The sequence below is a fragment of the Salvelinus fontinalis genome, chromosome 22 (assembly GCF_029448725.1).
Source record: "Salvelinus fontinalis isolate EN_2023a chromosome 22, ASM2944872v1, whole genome shotgun sequence".
In the NCBI taxonomy this organism is placed as follows: domain Eukaryota; kingdom Metazoa; phylum Chordata; class Actinopteri; order Salmoniformes; family Salmonidae; genus Salvelinus; species Salvelinus fontinalis.
The window spans coordinates 31,417,457-31,434,685 of record NC_074686.1 but is presented as its reverse complement, the minus strand read 5'-3'; the positions used below and the strand labels follow the sequence as shown (position 1 = coordinate 31,434,685).

Below are 17,229 nucleotides of genomic sequence, written 5' to 3'. Positions count from 1 at the left end.
TGTAGCCAGTGTGTGCACATCGTTATTTAGCTTCACGGTCGTTTGTTGTTTTGTATAGTTTGTATTAAGTGTTTTGTGTTTATTTTTTCGTCATCTTTTAAAATAAAAGAAGATGGCTTATTTTCCAACTGCTGCGTTTTGGTCCGTCAATCCGCCACACGATCGTGACAATCATGGTCACCTAATCATCCCCAGTTTACAATTGGCTCATTCATGCCCCTCCTAGCCCCTGTAACTATTCCCCAGGTCGTTGCTGCAAATGAGAACGTGTTCTCAGTCAACTTACCTCGTAAAATAACGGACAAATAAAAATTAAATTAAATTCCACTTACAGTATATAGGCATTAGGGTGACATTTGGGACGCAGAATCAGTAAAAGGTTTGTAATTATAAGCTGCACTTTCATAAACACAAACGTTTTAACTGCTCATCTTTTGGAAAACCACCCAGAGAAAATAGCTGTGTATTTATGGACCAAAGTACAATTTTTTTTATTTATAAATAAATGAATATAGAAATGAATAAATAATCAAATACCACATACTCACAATGAAAAATAAATGATTTTTTTTTAATACATCATGAAAAATACCATTTTACTTTTAAATGATTCAAGAATAAGTGCTGCATTATTATGAAATCTTTTTTCATTGTCACTTTTCAAAATAATGTTATCATATTTAATTTAATAATCATACATAGTATGATTACAGTGGCTTTTTTCATTAGAACATTTCATTATGACACCTTATCACATTATGTATTTCTAGATTTCATGACCTTTTTCACTTCATGGCCTTTTTCACTTCATGACCTTTTTCACTTCATGGCCTTTTTCACTTCATGACCTTTTTCACTTCATGACCTTTTTCACTTCATGACCTTTTTCACTTCATGGCCTTTTTCACTTCATGGCCTTTTTCACTTCATGACCTTTTTCACTTCATGGCCTTTTTCACTTCATGGCCTTTTTCACTTCATGGCCTTTTTCACTTCATGGCAACTCTTTCCATAATCGCAATATGTCAATCAATGCAAGTGGGCAAGGTCAAGTAGAACATTGGTTCAAAGCCCTTGAACAAGATTGCAAGGCAAAAGTAGTGGCCTTGTGTTTTAGATTATTGTCCTGCTGAAAGGTGAATTTGTCTTCCAGTGTCTTTTGGAAAGCAGAATGAACCAGGTTTTCCTCTAGCGTTTTGCCTGTGCCTTGCCGATGACAAGCATACCCATAACATGGTGCACTCATCACCATGCTTGAAAATATGAAGAGTGGTGTACAGTGATGTATTGTGTTGGATTAGCCCCAAACATAATGCTTTGCATTCAGGACATTAAGCAAATTTCTTTGCCACATCTTTTGCAGTTTTACTTTAGCGCCTTATTGCAAACAGGATGCATGTTTAGGACACTTTTCTTTGGGGGGTTACCCCCTTTTTCTCCCAATTTCAATCTTGTCTCATCTCTGCAACTCCCCAATGGGCTCGGGAGTGGTGAAGTCATGCATCCTCCGAAACATGACGCGCCAAACCGCACTCCTTAACACCTGCCTGCTTAACCTTGATGCCTGCTGCACCAATGTGTCGGGGGAAACACTGTTCAACTGACGACCGTAGTCAGCTTGCAGGCACCTGTCCCGGCACAAGGAGTCACTAGAGCACGATGAGCCAAGTAAAGCCCCCCCAGCCAAACCCTCCCCTAAACCGGACAGCGCTGGGTCAATTGTGCGCCGCCATATAGGACTCCCGGTCACGGCCGGGATCAAACCCAGATCTGTAGTGACTCGGGAGGCCCTGTCTTGAAATATTTTTTACTCTGTACATGTTTCCTTTTTTTTACTCTGTCATGTAGGTTAGTATTGTGGAGTAATTACAATGTTGTTGCTCTATCCTCAGTTTTCTCCTATCACAGCCATTAAACTCCGAAACTGTTCAAAAATATATAATAACAAAAAACATAGTGCCTAAAGTCAAAGATATCGCTGAAGCCGATCTCGTGTTGCCCTATTTTGGATGTAGATACTCTGTTCAACAACGGATGAAAACCACAAACCTATATTAGAGCGTTGGACCAATGACCTACAGTCGTGGCCAAAAGTTTTGAGAATGACACAAATATTAATTTTCACAAAGTCTGCTGCCTCAATTTGTAGGATGGCAATTTGCATATACTCCAGAATGTTATGAAGAGTGATCAGATGAATTGCAATTCATTTCAAAGTCCCTCTTTGCCATGGAAATGAACTGAATCCCAAAAAACATTTCCACTGCACTTTCAGCCCTGCTACAAAAGGACCACCTGACATCATGTCAGTGATTCTCTCATTAACACAGGTGTGAGTGTTGACGAGGACAAGGCTGGAGATCACTCTGTCATGCTGATTGTGTTTGAATAATAGACTGGAAGCTTCACAAGGACGGTGGTGCTTGGAATCATTGTTCTTCCTCTGTCAATCATAGTTACCTGCAAGGAAACACGTGCCGTCATCATTGCTTTGCACAAAAAGGGCTTCACAGACAAGGATATTGCTGCCAGTAAGATTGCACCTAAATCAACCATTTATCGGATCATTAAGAACTTCAAGGAGAGCGGTTCAATTGTTGTGATTAAGGCTTCAGGGCGCCCAAGAAAGTCCAGCAAGCGCCAGGACCGTCTCCTAAAGTTGATTCAGCTGCGGGATCGGGGCATCACCAGTACAGAGCTTGCTCAGGAATGGCAGCAGGCAGGTGTGAGTCCATCTGCATGCACAGTGAGGCAAATACTTTTGGAGGATGGTCTGGTGTCAAGAAGGGCAGCAAAGAAGCCACTTCTCTCCACGAAAGGCATCAGACACAGACTGATATTCTGCCCAAGGTACACGGATTGGAATGCAGAGGACTGCGGTAAAGTCATTTTCTCTGATGAATCCCCTTTCCAATTGTTTGGGGCATCAGGAAAAAAGCTTGTCCTGAGAAGACAAGGTGAGCCCTACCATCAGTCCTGTGTCATGCCAACAGTAAAGCATCCTGAGACCATTCATGTGTGGGGTTGCTTCTCAGCCAAGGAAGTGGGCTCACTCACAATTTTGTCTAAGAACACAGCCATGAATAAAGAATGGTACCAACACATCCTCCGAGAGCAACTTCTCCCAACCATCCAGGAACAGTTTGGTGACGAATAATGCCTTTCCAGCACGATGGAGCACCTGGAGCACCTTGCCATAAGGCAAAAGTGATAACTAAGTGGCTCGGGGAACAAAACATCGATATTTTGGGTCCATGGCCAGGAAACTCCCCAGCCTTTGACACTTATGAAATGCTTGTAATTATACTTCAGTATTCCATAGTAACATCTGACAAAAATATCTAAAGACACTGAAGCAGCAAACTTTGTGGAAATTAATATTTGTGTCATTCTCAAACCTTTTGGCCACGACTGTACTTGCCCACTTGCATTGATTGACATATATCTGGCGATTATGGAACTAGTGGCCATGAAATGAAAAAGGCCATGAAATGAAAAATGCCATGAATAGAAAAAAGCCATGAAATTCAGAAGGCGCCATTATGAAATTATAAATGTTCTAAGGAAAAAAGCCATTGGGAAATACAACTATTATTATGAAATTAAATATGTAAAAAACAATAAGTGACATTATGAAAACATATTTAATAATAATGCAGCACATATTCTTAAATCATTTAAAAATATTATTTCTTAATTATATTTTGATTTATTTATATTTAGTACTTTGGTCCTCCATATGAAGTAGCCAATTAAATGCCAACTAGGGTATTCTGTATGAATTACATTTTATTTTAATGAATTAATGACATTTTATTTTAGAGTCAAATTGCCAACTGGCAACCCATCCATTATGGTATTAATTGACACATAAACAAACATCACAATAATTCACTATCGTAATTAAATGATCATTCTGTTTGTAACCTATTAATTGACCATTGGTTAATGTGGATTGTTTTCCCCACACAAAGACTGGTAATAGATCACTAATACACTACTTAAAAATAATAATTCAAGTAAAAGACTTGGTACAGAACCATTTGATTTAATAGTCAGAATTCCTCATTGAGGAAATACAATTGAAAGCTGCTGATTCTAACATCAGTAAATGGAATTGCCCCAGCAGTTATCATTCAGTATAAGAATTGAAAGGAAGCTCATTTATTCCTCTTGAATAGGTTGTCTCTTATTATTGGTTGAGATCTCCTCCAGGACCTGTATTCATAAAGTGTCTCAGGGTGGGTGTGCTGATCCTAAAATGTCCACTTTCATCATGCTAAAAATACATTTTAAAATGATACAAATGTAAAAAGCATGTTAAACATCCTTACTCCCAATTACGTTTCTATGTGAGAATTGCCAGAACAATCTGAGCTGCCCAAAATATTTTTGGGGCTGTCCTGGTATGGAATCACCCTAGTGCACTGTGTAGGGAATAGTGTGTCATTTGGGACATAGACAGTGCCAGCCTCAAATCACAGCGGTTTCTCCCCAGTATCTCTTCCTACTTACCTTCCTCTCTCATGACAAGAGTTGGCCTCTCAGGGGTCAAGGCTACAGCGGCTAATGGACGAGAGATGTTTAAATTATATATGGCATGTGGCATGTACATGTGAGACCCCTTCGAGAAGAGCGTCGGAGAGAGCTGGTTTGAATTTGCAGGTTTAAATCGTTTCAGACAAGAGAGAATGTTAGATGTGCTGGCAAACTGTACAAAATCGAACCATCGAAGATTCTCTATCCTACCTAACAAATTATTCTGACATAGGATTCTTAGGATGATTTTAGAAAAGTGTGAATGTGTGACTATTACAATACAGCCACAAAATGTGAGAGAGCAAAAATGAAAACGTTTCCTAGATTTGTAGATACCTCAGAGCGGTTTGAAGTGCCACTACAGCACTTATTATTCTTTTACTATTTTAATTCTCATCATTTAGAAATCTCTCAGCTTTTATTTTATTTGTTAAGAACTTTGAAATTCATTCCTCTGTAAGAAATGTGCTTAACAAATAAAATAATTTGAATTAAACCCAATATCCTGGAAATTGAAAAAAAATGACTTATTGTGACAAAAAGAAACCCCCAAGCACATATACTGTATATGTCGAACATATCAAGCACATATACTGTATATGTCGAACATATCAAGCACATATACTGTATATGTCGAACATATCAAGGCCACATACTGTTGCACCATGGGGGCTCCTGCAAAGTGTGTAGAAATGTGACATCCCACAGCATTTGTTCCTCTCAGAAGCACAGGGCCAGTCTATAGCTGTACTGTGGATGTAACGTCCTGACCAGAGTTCTTATGTGTTTTGCTTGTTTAGTGTTGGTCAGGACGTGAGCTGGGTGGGAATTCTATGTTGTGTGTCTAGTTCGTCTGTTTCTGTGTCTAGCCTAATATGGTTCTCAATCAGAGGCAGCTGTCAATCGTTGTCCCTGATTAAGAATCATTTATAGGTGGCTTGTTTTGTGTTGGGGATTGTGGGTGGTTGTTTCCTGTCTCTGTGTTTGTGTTCTGCACCAGATAGGACTGTTATCGGTTTGCCACATTTTGTTATTTTGTTATTTGTTAAGTGTTAAGTGTTCACTGTTTATTAGTGTTATTAAACATGTTGGGCACTGGCTATGCTGCGTGTTGGTCCGATCCCTGCTACACTCTCTCTTCTAGGGAAGAGAGGGAAGGCTGCCGTTACAGTGGATTATCTTTCAAACACAAGTCATGTTACTGTACATGGTTATATGTGGCCAGTGGTATCATATGACTACAATGGCTTCTTACAAAAATAAACAAATGAATATCTGGTTTACACAAGCAGGATCAAATACTTCTTAACACCTTCCCGCTTAACCCGGAAGCCAGATACGGTAGTTAAAAAAAATGTATCCAAGACTGGGAGCTTCTAGTGAGCAGCAACACACACCAGCTGCCTTGTCACTCAGGCATTTAAGATGAAATATCCTTTACATCCCCATGAATGACAACACAAGGGGTTGAATCGCTGTAAGAGGGAGAGGAGTGAGATGTATAAAATCACAGGTCGCATACCAAACGTCACCCTATTCCCTACATAACGATTGACATAATGTATTACTGTTGACCAGAACTGTAGTCTAAAGTGGTACACTATGTAGGGAGTAGGGTACCATTTGGGTCACGGCCCACATCTCCCCTTATTCCTCCTGAGTCGGGCTAATGAATGGATTATGATTCCGTGCGTCTCCCCCATCTGTGACGTCTCACTCCTGTTTCATCCTCTCCTGATGTTATCCCAAGCCTCTAACCCCCCCCCCAACCCCCTAGAAAGTCACCACACATTCACCCCGCAGTTCCAATCCAGAAGATATAGATTTCAAATCAATAGCGATCATTCACACTGCAGGTGAAAACAATGCTGGATGGGTAAGACGAGAGGCACATATTAATAAAACCTTCCTAAAAGGCTTCCTGTCTAACCTGTAAACGTTGAAAGTCACTGAGCTCTTCAGTAAGGCCATTCTACCGCCAATGTTTGTCTCTGGAGATTGCATGGCGGTGTGCTCGATTTTATATATCTGTCAGAAACGGGTGAGGCGGACATGGCCTAATCCACTAATTTGAAGGGGTGTCCACATACACTATATACTGTATACAAAAGTATGAACATAGACTGAGTTGTGCTTACTTTACAGTGAATACATATAGATTTATGTACATGGATACTCAGTTATGCACGGTGAATACATATAGATTTATGTACATGGATACTCAGTTATGCACGGTGAATACATATAGATTTATGTACATGGATACTCAGTTATGCACGGTGAATACATATAGATTTATGTACATGGATACTCAGTTATGCACGGTGAATACATATAGATTTATGTACATGGATACTCATTTATGCACTGTGAATAGATATAGATTTATGAACATGGATACTCATTTATGCACGGTGAATACATATAGATTTAAGTATGAACATGGATACTCATTTATGCACGGTGAATACATATAGATTTATGAACATGGATACTCATTTATGCACGGTGAATACATATAGATTTATGAACATGGATACTCATTTATGCACGGTGAATACATATAGATTTATGAACATGGATACTCAGTTATGCACGGTGAATACATATAGATTTAAGTATGAACATGGATACTCAGTTATGCACGGTGAATACACATAGATTTATGTACATGGATACTCAGTTATGCACGGTGAATACATATAGATTTATGTACATGGATACTCAGTTATGCACGGTGAATACATATAGATTTAAGTATGAACATGGATACTCAGTTATGCACGGTGAATACATATAGATTTATGTACATGGATACTCAGTTATGCACGGTGAATACATATAGATTTATGTACATGGATACTCAGTTATGCACGGTGAATACATATAGATTTAAGTATGAACATGGATACTCAGTTATGCACTGTGAATAGATATAGATTTATGAACATGGATACTCAGTTATGCACTGTGAATAGATATAGATTTATGAACATGGATACTCAGTTATGCACTGTGAATAGATATAGATTTATGAACATGGATACTCATTTATGCACGGTGAATACATATAGATTTAAGTATGAACATGGATACTCAGTTATGCACGGTGAATACATATAGATTTATGTACATGGATACTCATTTATGCATGGTGAACACATAGAGACAGACAACAGCAGATAGCAGCTATACCTGCCTCTGTCCCTACAGCGAGTTTTTACCCAGGGGTCTGATGATGGTCCCTGTGACAATGAGCTAGCAGCATTACCATGGCTCTACAGCTCCATGTCTGAACCACAGTACATCTCTTGTGTTCCAAATGGCACCCTATTCTCTACATAGGGCTCTGGTCAAAAGTAGTGCACTGTGTGCCCTGGTCAAACGTAGTGCACTAAATAGGGAATAGGGTGCCATTTGGAACATAAGAGATGTATTGTGGTTCAGACATGAAGCCTCTGTGTTCCTACTAGAAGAAGGCTGCTCAGCACACAGCGGTGCTGCCGACTGCTGAGCAACTCAGACCAGAAAACCCTCAATCCACTGGCTACCTCCTCATTCTCTCGGCTAACACTTTGCACCACAGGCCAGACAGCACCTCTTAGCTGTACTCAGAGGTGTTAGGGGAGTTTGGACATGATCTCCATATCCAGCCCAGGCAGCATCCAGCCCTAACCCCAGGAGCATGCAGCCCTATTCCCAGCAGCATCCAGCCCTATTCCCAGCAGCATCCAGCCCTATTCCCAGCAGCATCCAGCCCTATTCCCAGCAGCATCCAGCCCTATTCCCAGCAGCATGCAGCCCTATTCCCAGCAGCATGCAGCCCTATTCCCAGCAGCATGCTGCCCTATTCCCAGCAGAATGCAGCCCTATTCCCAGCAGCATGCAGCCCTATTCCCAGCAGCATGCAACCCTATTCCCAGCAGCATCCGGCCCTATCCCCAGCAGCATCCAGCCCTATTCCCAGCAGCATCCAGCCCTATTCCCAGCAGCATGCAGCCCTATTCCCAGCAGCATGCAGCCCTATTCCCAGCAGCATGCAGCCCTATTCCCAGCAGCATGCAGCCCTATCCCCAGCAGCATCCAGCCCCAGCAGCATGCAGCCCTATTCCCAGCAGCATCCAGCCCTATCCCCAGCAGCATCCAGCCCCAGCAGCATCCAGCCCTATTCCCAGAAGCATCCAGCCCTATCCCCAGCAGCATCCAGCCCCAGCAGCATGCAGCCCTATTCCCAGCAGCATCTAGACCTATTCCCAGCAGCATCCAGCCCTATCCCCTGCAGCATCCAGCCCCAGCAGCATCCAGCCCTATCCCCAGCAGCATCCATTCCCAGCAGCATCCAGCCCTATCCCCAGCAGCATCCAGCCCTATCCCCAGCAGCAGCCATCCCCAGCAGCATCCAGCCCTATCCCCTGCAGCATCCAGCCCCAGCAGCACACCACACCATACCATACAGTCCTACTGCGTGCATAAAACACAGAGACAGAGAGACAGACAGAGAGAGAGTGCATGAGAGAGAGTGAGTTTATGCGCACCCATGCATGGAAGTATCTGTGTGTGAGAGACAGAGAAGATGACATAATCAGGAACCCGTAATGTATAGTATTCCATAACACACCCTTCCCTTCGCCACTCAACAAAATGATGAGTGTAAACAGACCAGAACCATGACTGAAGCTAGCATCTCAAAGCTTTCAAGGCCAGCGGAGTCATCTTTTTGGAAGAATTATAACCATTAAACTGTGTCCACTGTCCTAACAGGTGCCACTTTATATGATGTTTTCATACCCTACATTACTCATCTCATATGTATATACTGTACTCTATACCATCTACTGCATCTTGCCATCTTGATGTAATGTATCACTAGCCACTTTAAACAATGCCACTTCATATAATGTTCTCATACCCTACATTACTCATCTCATATGTATATACTGTACTCTATACCATCTACTGCATCTTGCCTATGCCGTTCGGGCATCACTCATTCATATTTTGGATGTACATATTCGTATTCATTCCTTTACACTTGTGTGTATAAGGTAGTTGTTGTGAAATTGTTAGGTTATATTACATGTTAGATATTACTGCATGGTCGGAACTAGAAGCACAAGCATTACGCTACACTCGCATTAACATCTGCTAACCATGTGTATGTGACAAATACATTTGATTTGATTTGATTTAGGTGTCCATCTATGATGAATAGAATTAAGAAAAGACAGTAATAAAATCAGTGATACTCTCTCTCATGCATTCAATTACACTAGATACACTGTTTATTCAGTCTCATGCTGATGCTCACTTGTTCTTCTATTTTCCATGTGTTTTATTCTAAGAAATATATCATTACTATGTAGACAGACCATGGATAGTAAATTGCACTTTTGAACAGTCTGTTGAATATAATGCGGTGGCAGGATTTGTGAGAAAGAAAAGGCTTCCAACTGCTTGTAAATGGTTGTCCTTGGCAAGAATCGTCATCCTGACAGCTGTTGATAACACAATACACATGCTTCCCTTGTCTTGTTTGTGGTACTTTTTCACTCATAGGAAATAAGTCATTAGCCTGTTAAATCCATGACAATATTTATTACTTATTATTTCCTGAGAAATATATGAAAATCTTATATTCTTGATTAGTACATTCTGAATACAAAAACGTTACAATTTGAACTCAATGGACACTGGCCACTATAGGAGTAAACTCATCAATCAGCCATTCATTCATTCATTCATTCATTCATCCCCAGAATGAATGTCCAACTGACCGATCAACTGACCTCTTGTTTACATATTTCAACCAGGGGAAACACGTCAGTAGTATATTTAATCCTATGGGCAGAGGTGGATTCCAGGACGTGCATGCTGTATGCCATTCGTGACCACTCATCACTGTCCTGCTGCTGTCAGACAGATTATACTGTTGTTAGAACTTTTTTCACAGCGGCACGGAAACACCTGTGCCTTTATGCATTTGAAAAAGCAGTGCGCTTCATAGGGAACAGGGTGGAATTCGGGAGTCAGCACGCAACCTATTTTTAGTGTTCTGTGACAGCCTTCCTCCACACTTCAACATGACTATAGTGTTTATCATCATGGGTCTTATAAGTCAGTAAATAAATAGTACAATAAATACCTAAATGCTGGCAGCTGTAGAATGCAGACTGACACATCAGTTAAAACAGGTAATGACGTTTCTTCAACACTTAAATTAACTCCTGGGTCATTTTAACTGCATCATTCATCACGGAATCAGTCACATCGATCGTTTTGCAAACGTGTTTCCTCAATGAAGATACCTGAGACCATTCACCGCAAACCTCAACAATTAAATCAGCTTGAGTGAGCACCGCAGTTTTGGACTCTGACCCTCAACCTGCTTCTACGTTGACAAGGTAACGTGATGTTTATATAATATCCTCGATATCACCTCTCTCTCCTCCTCAATCAATCACTGCTATGCCATGCCCATGCACCCAACCTGGTCTCAGAGTATTTTGTATTATTCTGTACGTAAATCCGAGACACTCCATTTGGTATGATATGTTACTTTTCGTATGGTGTGTATTAATTTGTGGATGTCCATCATCTATTTTGTAGATATGTTACAAATTACAATTTGTATGATATTAATTATGTGAGAAATGGTGGTGGAAATCCCATTAAAACAGCTCAATACATTAGAGGTGCTGAAGAGGCTTTTTTTCGGTTGCTTGTACAGTACATTTTTATTTAGAACTTTCTTGGAAGTATATAGTGGCCGTAACGGGAGTAAATGAAGATAGTTGCTCAGAGAAACTCCATATCTGGTGATCAACGAACGTATTTTGACATTATAATGCTTGCAGTGCTGGTGAATGGGAGTTTGAATAGGAGCTTTTGGGGCGTTAGAGAGGTTTCTACTGCACAGATACTCGTTCAAGCTGTTTTGTGATAACCTACCGTGTTCAGTTATTATAGCCATAATATTGATTTCAGATTTAACCATCAGCTAAATCATTGGTGTAAAGTACTTCAGTAAAAATACTACTTAAGTCATATTTTGGGGTATCTGTACTTTACTTTTGACAACTTTTACTTTTACTTCACTACATTCCTGAAGAAAATTATGTACTTTTTACTCCATACATTTCCCTGACACCCAAAAGTACTCGTTACATTTTGAATGCTTAGCAAGACAGGAAAATGGTCTAATTTACTGGATCAACAGAACATCCCTGGTCATCCCTACTGCCTCTGATCTAGTGGACTCACTAAACTCATGCTTAGCTTGTAAATGAGTGTTGGAACATGCCCCTGGCTATGTGTAAACTTTAAAAAACAAGAAAATGGTGCAGTCAAGTATCTAAAGTAAGAGTATAAATCATTTCAAATTCCTTATATGAAGCAAACCAAAGTATATTTGAAACCAAATACTTTTACTCAAGTAGAATTTTACTGGGAGACTTTCACTTGAGTCATTTTCTATTAAGGTATCTATACTTTTACTCAAGTATGACAATTGGGTACTTTTTCCACCACTGCCTGTACTGAGCTGACAAGGTAAAAATCTGTCGTTCTGCCCCTGATCAATTAAGGCAGCCCCCAGCACCTCTCTGATTCAGAGGGGTTGGGTTAAATACGGAAGACACATTTCAGTTGAAGGCATTCAGTTGTACAACTGACTAGGTATCCCCCGTTCCCTAATTGTGACAACAATTACATCCGGCATCACTGCTATAATAATGACTGGTTTCTGCTAGTTACCACAGCCACAAAGTCAAAATTGGCTATAGCCTAATGTTTAGGGTTAGGCATAAGGGTAGCAGTGTGGTTACGGTTACGGTTAATATTAGGGTTAGGTTTAAAATCACATTGGTCTACCGAGTGGCTGGTTCGATTCCAGGTTGTATCACAACCGGCCGTGATTGGGAGTCCCGCGGTATGTCATCATTGTAAATAAGAATTTGTTCTTAATTAAGTGACTTGCCTAGTTAAATAAAGGTTAAATAAAAAAAGCAGAGATTATGGAATAGGTATGGAATATTGTTATTTGATCACGAGCTTGTTGCATGTGCGCGGCACCTACTCCAACCACCGCAAATTAAGCTAAAACGGCCCTTTTGCTCATGAATTGATGATGACAAAATGTGTCAACATTTAAAGACAACAAAATGTAATGACCACATCCGATAGTGTATGCTCCTGTGTTAATGCAACAGTAACCTAACGTTGCAGGCGTAAAATAATGCAACAGCAGACAATCTCCAGGCATTATACAAAAATAAAAAACAAGTTGTGGAACAATGCGCAGATGTAGGCCTACCAACCATTTCCAAGTGGAAGCGTTGCCTGTGAGCGCTGCCTGCCGGGCAGTGTAGGCTACACCCCCTTAAACACACACACACACACACACACACACACACAGACACTCACGCGCGCGAACAATCAAAGCGATCTGAAACGTTTTATCTGCCCCTGAAGCCCAAAGCGAAAGCACATGTAGCCTATGCTACCAAGGACATGGGACAGAGTGGGTGAATGAGTTTACCTCGGTGTCGTAGATTTTGGTGATGAGTGAAAACTTGTACTTCTGTGACTCTCGTATGTGCTGGATGGCCAGTTGGACAGCAGGCTCGATGCCCTGACTAATGCTGCTCATCAGCGCCGACTCGTTCATCGGCATGAGCACCATGATGGGCAATTTCTCATCATCCCCCGAGAACCAGCTGTTGTCCTGACCGTGCCTCGTATAGTCATTGCAGACCTTGGCTAGCACAGGTTGAAACGCCAAGATGGACAGGAGCAGGCATCCCGACAGAGGCGGCATCTCCCATCCGCAGTGCCTTCGCGACGGGGCCATGCTACTGTGGCGTGCAGGACGACCAAATAAGATCCACCCAGCTCTCACTGCTCAAGCATCGCAAATTCCGGGTCGTCCGAGCCGAGAGGAGAATATAGTAGCCTATTAAAATGGTCCAAACAGGACAACAGCAACCGTAGCCTAGGTAGGGGGTTCAACAGCAGCGAGCAATCTCAACCCGATTGTAGCCTATCACAGCGAATTTAAAACAGATTTATTCTCGATGACAGGTTTTCTGTAGGATTATTCCAAGGTTCCAGTTTTGGTGTTGCACCATATATGGAAGGAACGGAGACGCGTTCTGTTGCAGGTGTTATTGGCGCTGACGGTTCTCTCTTCCTGGTCTCCGTGATGCACAAGGTTTCCGCGTTAAAATCTCTCCAACTCAAACACTATCCTCTTAACCTGGTGAAGCAGCGCGACAATGGCACAAGAACATCACAATTCACAGTCCGTAGGATGCTCAAAACGCCCAAATAAGACAACTTCAAGATGACAGAGGTCGACCAGAGTCATCCACTCTCGTTGACAGTTGGATACAAATTCACCTCCCGAGTATTTTCACCATCAAGAGACAGCAGAGTAGCCTAATAGAACATCCGTGCCAGCGCACTACAATATATAACCTATTAAGGTCGAAGAGAATACGGAAATTGTTCTGAAGAGCCTAAATAGAGAATATTCAAAGTAATCTTAAATAGAGAATATTCAAAGCAATCTTGATTGCAGCGCGTCCAGAGTGCGCGAGACCAGATAGCGTCGGCGTTCTAACAGTCCGCGCGACTGTCAGTGTGTGTGCTAGCTGCGGACGATGCTCCTGCTGCGGCTGCCTTATTGCCTCTGAAAAGGCTTCACTTATTTAGCGCTGTCTGCTGCTACTCAGAGCGCGCACGAGTGGGAGCAGCAAAAGAAATGCGGAAAAAGGAAGACAGAGAGCGAGAGGGAGGGTGGGGGACTCAGAGGAGGGATGGATGGATGGATGGAGCAAGCTCTTGTGTAAGCACCAGCCGCCTGACAGGCAAAGTTGATTTAATGGGCTTTCTGTTTAGCAGAGAGACAGGGTTTCAAACATGCAAGAGGGGTTGTCAAGTGTAGCCTGATACAGTACATGACCAAAAGTATGTGGACACCTGGTCGCTCATTCCTAAATCACGAGCATTGATATGAAGTTGGTCCCCCTTTTGCTACTACGGCAGCCTCCACTCTTCTGGGAAAGCTTTCCACTAGATGTTGGAACATTGCTGCAGGGACTTGTATTAATTCAGCCACAAGCGCATTAGTGAGGTTTGACACTGATGTTGGGTGATTAGGCCTGGCTCGCAGTCAGCGTTGCAATTCATCCCGAAGGTGTTCAATTAGGTTGAGGTCAGGGCGCTGTGCAGGCCAGCTAAGTTCTTCCACACCAATCTCAACAAACTATTTCTGTATGGACCTTGCTTTGTGCACAGGGGCATTGTCATGCTGAAACAGGAAAGGGCCTTCCCCAAAGAACAGAATCGTGTAGAATGTCCTTGTGTGCTATATTGCTAATATTTCCCTTCACTGGAACTAAGGGGCCTAGCCCAAACTATGAAAAACAGCCCCAGACCTTTATTCCTCCTCCACCAAAACCAAACTTTACAGTTGGCAGTATACATTGGGGCTGGTAGCGTTCTCCTGCCATCATCCAAACCCAGATACGTCCGTCGGACTGCCAGATGGTGAAGCGTGAGTCATCACTCCAGAGAACGCGTTTCCACTGCTCCAGAGTCCAATGGCGGCAGGCTTTACATCACTCCAGCCGACGCTTGGCATTGCGCATGGTGATCTTAGGCTTGTGTGCGGCTGCTCCCGACGAACAGTTCTTGTGCTGAAGTTGCTTCCAGAGGCAGTTTGGAACTCGGTAGTGAGTGTTGCAACTGAGGAGACTTTTTTTCGCACTTCAGCACTCAGCGGTCCCATTCTGTGAGCTTGTGTGGCCTACCACTTCGCTGCTAAGCCATTGTTGCTCCTAGACATTTTGACTTGACAATTACAGCACTTAGAGTTGACCGGGGCAGCACCAGCAGGGCAGACATTTCACGAACTGACGTGTTGGAAAGGTGGCATCTTATGACAGTGCCACGTTGAAAGTCACTGAGCTCTTCAGTAAGGCCATTCTACTGCCAATGTTTGTCTATGGAGATTTGCATGGCTCGTTGCTCGATTTTATACACCTGTCAGCAACGGGTGTGGATGAAATAGCCGAATCCACTCATTTGATGAGGTGTCCACATACTTTTCTGTATATAGTGTATTTTCGCAATGGCTCTATGGGCTAGCCTACATCTTAAAACCACCCTGATCTCATAGAGCAGACGCAACATAATAAACATAAATCCAGGTCACTGAAATTAGTATGATATGTTATTTTTAGTATGGTTACATAAGACCAAAGATAAACTTAAGGCAAAGAAGTAGGGTGGTTGGCCGGGGTGGATGGGTAGGCGAACGTCTAGCAACCCAAAAGTTGCTTGTTCGAATTTCATCACGGACAATTTTAGCTAATTAGCAACTTTGCAGTTATTTACTAGTTTGTAACTACTTAGCATGTTAGCTAACCTTAACCCTAACATATTAACCTAATTCCTAACCCTAACCTTAACCCTTAACACCTAGCCTAGATACCATTAGCCACCTAGCAACATATCATATGTTTTGCAAATTCATAACATATTGTACGAACTGCAATTCGTAAGATATTGTACAAATTGCAAGTCGTAACGTATCATACAAATTGTAATTGGTAACATATCATACGAAATGGATGATGGACATCCACAAATTAATACATACCATACGAAATGTAGTGTATCGTACTAATTGGAGTGTCCCGGATTTACTTTTACTATGTTACATCTACCCTTTTGTCCGGGTTGCATGCATGTATAACATAGCCTTAGCATCACAGGAGGCTGCTAAGGGAAGGACGGCTCATAATAATGGCTGGAACGGAGCAAATGGAATGGCATCAAACACCTGGAAACCATGTGTTCAATGTATTTCATACCATTCCACTCACTCAGCTCCAGACATTACCAAGAGCCCGTCCACCCAATTAAGGTGCCACCAACCTCCTGTACGTCTGCATGGACTTAAAATAACTTAACATGACTATGGTAGCCTATGGCTAAAATGATTGCTTACTCTATATTATGTAGGCTATATAAACATAGAATATACATTTTAAAATGGTGTATATTAAATATGTTGACTCACAAGATAAGCAATCAAGGGATTCCTTTACAGAAGCGCAGTCATGCAGGTTTGTAAATTCATAAATGATCTAAAATATGAGAGCAGAAGAGAATGTTGAATGCCACACAAGTGTCAGAGACATAAACCAATGCATGTTATGGACCTCTCAGCAGCAGGTAATGGGGCTAGCCTTGTTAAATAAACACTGCCACCTAGCATCTTCAAGGCGATTATTCCCCCATTCCCTCATACAGTATGTGCAGCCTAATTGTGACTTTGGCTTTAGTGGACACTGCATTAAAATGTATGCTCACTGAATTTTAAACACAATACTTCTTGAAGGTACACTCCGACAAAAATGATTTTGTTGTCCTGTTTGAGTCAAGTTTCTAAGGGATGAAGGTGGAGGATGACGCTCTCCACATCCTGTATCAATGTGTTAGACGCGGCGTTCTCTGTGGGATAAAAATCAGACAGCTTAAGCCAGTGGTTCCCAACCTTTTCCGCTTTCTGTACCACCCACAGAGTTTTGCTCTGCCCAGAGTACCACTGAAGTACCCCCTCATGTGCATTTTACCAGTATGGTCTCATGAGTCTTCTGAAGTACCCCCTGTTTCCTAGTACCC

At 41.9% G+C, this 17,229-nt stretch overlaps 1 protein-coding gene across 1 annotated transcript in view; it reads right to left on the bottom strand.

Moving 5' to 3' along the window:
- The window catches only part of LOC129820202 (gamma-aminobutyric acid type B receptor subunit 2-like), a 437,561-nt gene extending 423,264 nt beyond the window's left edge, over positions 1 to 14,297 (bottom strand). Inside the window, exon 1 of the mRNA XM_055877203.1 lies at positions 13,076 to 14,297. Within this exon, the coding sequence (XP_055733178.1) occupies positions 13,076 to 13,387 (312 nt within the window). The 5' untranslated portion in view covers positions 13,388 to 14,297. The remainder of the gene's footprint in view (positions 1 to 13,075) is intronic.
- Between the last annotated feature and the right edge of the window lie 2,932 nt (positions 14,298 to 17,229).